Source organism: Micropterus dolomieu, linkage group LG01 (genome assembly GCF_021292245.1).
Source record: "Micropterus dolomieu isolate WLL.071019.BEF.003 ecotype Adirondacks linkage group LG01, ASM2129224v1, whole genome shotgun sequence".
NCBI classification, from domain to species: Eukaryota; Metazoa; Chordata; class Actinopteri; order Centrarchiformes; family Centrarchidae; genus Micropterus; species Micropterus dolomieu.
Window position 1 is genome coordinate 33,789,154 of NC_060150.1, and position 6,000 is coordinate 33,795,153.

Here is a 6,000-nt window from a genome sequence, read left to right on the forward strand (position 1 = left end):
TCAGTGTACGTGTTACAATTACAAAAATAAAAAGCCTCCTAAATCATGATATGAAACTAGAGTGCAAATGTGACAATTAAATAGGGGGGTGGGGTGGTGTGGGTGCAACAAGCAATACCCACAAATACACTAGAAACCCCGCTATAAATGCCAGCTGGCGTTTCTGGCTCGCTGGAGTCGGAAATAACTACTCGGCTTACGGTTATTTAACTTCAGGGCTCCATACAAATTCAATAAAACTGCTTCATTTTGTTTAAACTGTTTCCCGAAACAGGGAGTCAGAGCGTGATGACCCATATACTGGGAACACAGCCTGCCAGGCTGGCTTTACTTTGGTATGGTCCATCCAGGTTATGGAACACTTAGCAGCGGCTGGACAGTAGTTCATCAATAATGACAGAAATTTCACACAAACAAAAGTGACTCTGTGTAACGTAAAAACATCTCTGGCTGCAGCTTTAAACTGCAGAGGGATCATAAAGGAGATACTGAATGGGTAGCTTCAGGGTTTCATTTAAAGATTTAAACCGAACATCTAATAAATAAATAAATAAATAAATAACAAATACAGATTTCTGATAGCACTAAATTATCCTCTGCCACATTTATTTACAGTGTCTTATTCACAGTGGGACGTCCTGGTTGTGTTGATGCCGTGCTCTCCCCAAACACACAACCTGCAGTATAAATAGATGCGGGTCTCGGATCATGGATACAAAGTAAACAAAACACTATAAGATTGTGCAAAGGGGGGATTCTCTGCCACCTCAGCGAGTCGAGGATCCATGCTATGTCCTAAGCAAGCTGTGGGTTCAGATCTGACCGATGACCTTTTTCATGCATGTCTCTCCCATCGGTCATATCACTCCCCACTGTATGCAATGTACTAATGCAGTAAAGTCCTAATAAAACACAACCCAATTGACTGTCCCTTGAGCATACTGGGTAACTTCAGAAGGCTGAGAAAACGCTTGAGGCAAAGTAGGCCATCAGCAGGTTTCAAGAGTAGCTTTAAATGATCTGAAAACATTTAAATGTAAATAAATTAAAATCTAGCTGTTAGACTGTCAACACAATAGTTGCTATTCCTGACTAGAAGTTTGTTTATAAAACAGAAACAAAATTGATTGTTTAGATTGTACAAAAGGCCGCAGCATGCGGGCTCTCTAAATGCTCACTTTATACCCATTACATAAAAAGGCCCCTTATTTGCCTTTTAGTTTTAGCAAAGATTCAGCTTTTAGGTTTCAAACAAGTCAATGTGATTTGCCCAGATCGGTGTCAGATATGATAGATAAGTTGGTCTGAACGATTTTGAAAAAATATCTAATTGTGATTATTTTGACTGATATTGCAATTACGATTTGATTTGCGATATTTAAACAATTATGGTGTGATTTTTGCAGGATATGATAAGATTTCAATTAATTGTTCAGCGCTATAGAGAAGGCACATTTCCACTTTAACTCTGACCCTGGTCTTTCATTTGTTCCCTAAGATGGCCTTTATATATTTCAGTGTTTACATGCATATTTATGTCTTTATTTGATTGATGAACACTCCAATGTCACATACACACAAAATGTCAGCATATTGTCAAACTACTGAAGTAGGAAGGTTGTGCAACAATCTGCTCAGTTGTGCACCCTGCTAACTCCTGTCCGGTATAATCAGAAAACGTTCAAACTAAACTCGTACCATGCGGCTACAAAACACTTGGATTATGCTACAAGAGCTGTTTGGAGATGTTTTGTGCAGTTTTTTTTGAAGTTTTAAAATGATTACTCAAGCGGATCGGATACTGAGGAACAGTTAAAGTAGTGTAATGCTAACTAACTACATGTTGGGTGACTACTAACTAAATATTATATTAAAGGTGATTTATTCAAGCTCCTAAACTATTAGGAATACAGACTTGAAGTAACCACCACAAATATTGAGCTCAACACGCCTGCACACAACTTGAAAAGTAATGTCACCATTTCAGACAATGGAAATGTAGCCGTTTGTGGCTGAGAGTCGTGACGCTTTCTGGATAAAATAAAAGAGGTAAAATGTAATTAACCCGTCCACCTCTGGCTGTTGACAAAGATACAAGCAGTAAGTCTTTAGGAGAGAGAAACTCCCACCTGTCCGACTGAATCAAATGTGCACCTTTCACAATGCAGCTCTGTCAGCTGAACAACGAGCGTGACTGGAGGCACAAATGGACTCGCAAAATAACACATGCACACACTGAGCTGCTGCCCTGCCCTCTATTAGGGAGCACAATGAGTGTGTAAGGGGATCTTAATGAAGGACTCCCCTGAGGCAAAGCTCGACGCCTCTGCTGAGGATGTTAGAGCTCATTAAATGAACATGAGTACTACCACTGGCATTGTGGGAGAGAGCGTGCGTGTGGTGTTCAGTTACAATGCCAGATTTAGCCGTTTATGTCATGCACTGCACATGACTCTTCGCATCAATTTATTGAGTGTGCACGCCGATGTTGTTTCATAAGAGGTGGAAAGTAAATGTAACTGTAATTGAGTAGCTTTTTTGTATATTCTTTAAAGTAGTTTTTTAAATCTGTAATTTTACTTTTACTTAAGTATGTTTTGTTCAAAGTATCGTACTTCGCTACATTTTTAATCACATCCATTACTAAGTAAAAAAAGCGCAATGAAAAACTCACACCCACTTTGGCTTCAAGTGCAACAGAACAACAGCTTTATGATACAGCGTGAGCTGTGAAAATTTCTGAATTAAGTTAATGCTAATGCGAACTGACAATTTCCTGCCGCTGCAGCTTCACATTAAAAGCATTCAACTGGTGAAACACATGTTGGCTTTTATTTTGAAGTAGTCACAGGAAATGCAATCTGTTTGTAATTGAGATTAGCAATGACTGCTCTCATTCATCAAAAATGTGTCTACAGGGACCAGTTTGAAATATTGCAGTAATTCTGCAGTCAGGAGCAGCAGACACAGTGAGCTGTTAGATAAAGAGCTGCAGGCGACAGGCTGCACACCTCCACAATCTCAGCCAGGTAATCAACTCCTTTCACTTTAACTGTTTTCAGATGTTGTGTGCAGCATAAAGTCAGATCATGACTACTCACATTATTATAGAAAATACCAAGAACTACCCGACAATAGTTTGTTTAGCTGCCACAGACTTCTCTGCCCTGTAGTATCAAAAGACATGTGCTGTTACCACCAGTAACTACAGGCGTCTCATGCACAATAACGGTGCAGCTGCATAATAGTGTCAAACCTGGTTGATTGATATATTATGCCAATCAGAGTAACATTTACAATTACAGATTTTAACTGTCACTCATCAGTGAACAGCCTCCTTGGCTGCGGTCTGAGAGCATTTTCTAGGTAAGTAGGCCTATGTCACTGCATATATACACTATATATCTACTACTATAGGCTACTGGATGGATTAAGGCCTAGGCCTAACATGTTTTTTTAGGAGTCACTGATATAGGCTAATAAGAACGTTCATTTTGCAAAAGTTGAAAATATAAAACAGTAATAGGCCTATGGCAATCATTTCCGAGCCCCACAGTGTCTGTTTAGAAAAATTTGTCCCCTTGAACAAATGTAGTTGAGGACCCCTGATGTAGAGGTCAAAATAAAAGCCTACTTTTACCATTCCATTGGTGGTTTTCATAGTTTGGCAAATAGCCAAAAAGACATCGGTGCCTGATAATGTTGATTAGCATTAGCAACTTGCTGCTACCTAGTTATTTATTATACTAATGCTTATGATATTAAATTATATATTATAAAATTACCACTTCCCAGTTTCCCATTTACCCAGTCCAGTGCGGCCCGCCAGAGTCTAATCTGTTTCCTAATGAAGCAAAAACATTCTCAAACTTCTCATTACAACATAAACGGTCTCTAACGTTGTTTTTCACCATTGATAAGTAGGCTAAATCATATTCATAACTGGGAAGGGCACAGTCTGAGGGAGAAAAAGATCGTTTTGTGGGGAGAAAGGATGACAAATATGAGAAGGGAGAAAACAGATGGGAAGAGAGACTGGAATAGTGGAAGGAACTGTGCACAATGTGGAATTTGGTGCAGCAGTACCCTCTTGTGGATGAAAATGGAAGTGTTTTAATTCCTATTGTCCTCTCCTGTTTGCACTGGGGTAACCCTGAAGACCAGAATTTGACTCACCTCTCTACCCTTGTGTGTGACCAGGGCAGCAAGTGGCTTGGCGTAGAAGCGGCTGTAGCTGAATCCCAGGCAGCCGTACATACTGTTAGCAGTCAGCTTCAGGGCCTTCTGGCGAATGTCATACTGATGCAGAGACACACTCAAATTAGGCCAAACAAATAAGGTTTAAATATTCCCCCAACACCTCCTAGGTTATAAAGATTTGATACTAGTTGTCTCTATGGTAAATATAATGGATGACAATAGGAAGAGAGTAATTATTATTATTATAATAATTATTAGGCTGGTGCGAGGCTACTGATGATGTTGAGCATCATGGGTGGGTTTGATGGTTAACCACACCTGTCATCACAGAGCCTATCAGCCTATTAGAGCTGCAGCAAATGGTCGATTAATTGATTATTTGTCAACTATCAATTGTTCAGAGTAAATCTTTTTTTTTAAAAAAAAACAACAACTCTTCGATTTCAGCTTTTCAAATGTGAATATTTTCTGGTTTCTTTACTCCTTTATGACAGTAATTCAATATCTTTGGGTTGTGGACAAAACAAAACATTTGAGGACATCTCTCCTAGGGCTTTGGGAAACATTTTTCACTACTGTGACATTTTACAGACCAAACAACTAATCGATTAATCAACAACAAAAATTGTACGTGTATGGTTATATGTATATCATTGTCTATTTAAATAAATCTGTTGTTTGGTGTCTTTATGCTGCAATTTGCACGTGACAATATAATGAACTCGAAGATGCCAAACTGCTGTTCATCTGAATGCTCACTATGATCCAAACAGTCATCATTTCACTAACGCATGGTTAAATAAATACACTACTTGCTGTGTGGCTTTGGAATTTAAAGGACTTTGGCAAATCAACGGCCGTTGGGAACAGAGTAAGCATACAGATGGACAGAGAAGTTTATAATGCTGCTGGAGAAGCGTGAGACGTTACTGTGGACGTTATGATGCTTTTTATCACCATAAACAAAACAAAAAAATACAACCACAGCACGGTACAAACTTTTTAAACTGCCTCAACATTAGTAGACCTCACTTTATATTGCATGTTTTAGATCAATAAGTTTAAATAGGAAAAAAAGTGTCAAATAATAACCGTTCAATATAAACAGACAAATACTGTACAGCAATGTGCAGCATCTGTGTGCGTGCGTACCTGCAGGTAGAGGTCTGGGTTGATGTCTTGCTGTTTCATGAGCTGTTTGACCTGTTTACGCCGCTCGACCAGCTTCCTGATTTCTTTGGGCAGGATTCCCATTTCCAAATTAGAATCTGGGATCTCTGGAATCTCCTCTGACTCCTCATCCTGTTAAAAAGGAAACAAGAGCTGGAAGTGAGATTGAACTTTTCTCCGAGGCATAAAAAAAAAGGGGGAGCATGATGGGTTTTTATTATAATAATAATCCTTATTTGTAGAGCACTTTTCAAAAACAAGTTACAAAGTGCTTTAACAAGTGTAAAGAATAATACAAAAAAAGATAAGAGCATGAAAAATTAATATAAAATTAGTAAAATACAATAAAATAAAAGGGATAAAATAAAGTCAAATAAGATCGGGAAAAGCTCTCCTATAAAAGTATGTTTTAAGAAGGGACTTAAAAGAGTTCACTGACTCAGCCGACCTGATTTCCTCAGGCAGGCTGTTCCAGAGCCTCGGGGCCCTGACAGCAAACGCTCTGTCCCCTTTAGTTTTCAGTCGAGACTCTGGAACAGACAACAGACCTCTGCCCGAGGATCTCAAGGTACGTGCTGGTGTGTATGGGACTAAAAGTTCAGAAATATAACAAGGCGAGAGACCATGAAG

General features: G+C 39.0%; 1 protein-coding gene across 1 annotated transcript in view; it reads right to left on the minus strand.

The window, feature by feature from the left end:
- pola1 (polymerase (DNA directed), alpha 1) overlaps positions 1 to 6,000 on the minus strand; it is a 63,035-nt gene that overhangs the window by 47,507 nt on the left and 9,528 nt on the right. Inside the window, exons 25-26 of the mRNA XM_046066052.1 lie at positions 5,353 to 5,502; positions 4,177 to 4,299 (exon numbers count right to left, since the gene is read on the minus strand). Of these exons, the coding sequence (XP_045922008.1) occupies positions 4,177 to 4,299; positions 5,353 to 5,502 (273 nt within the window). The remainder of the gene's footprint in view (positions 1 to 4,176; positions 4,300 to 5,352; positions 5,503 to 6,000) is intronic.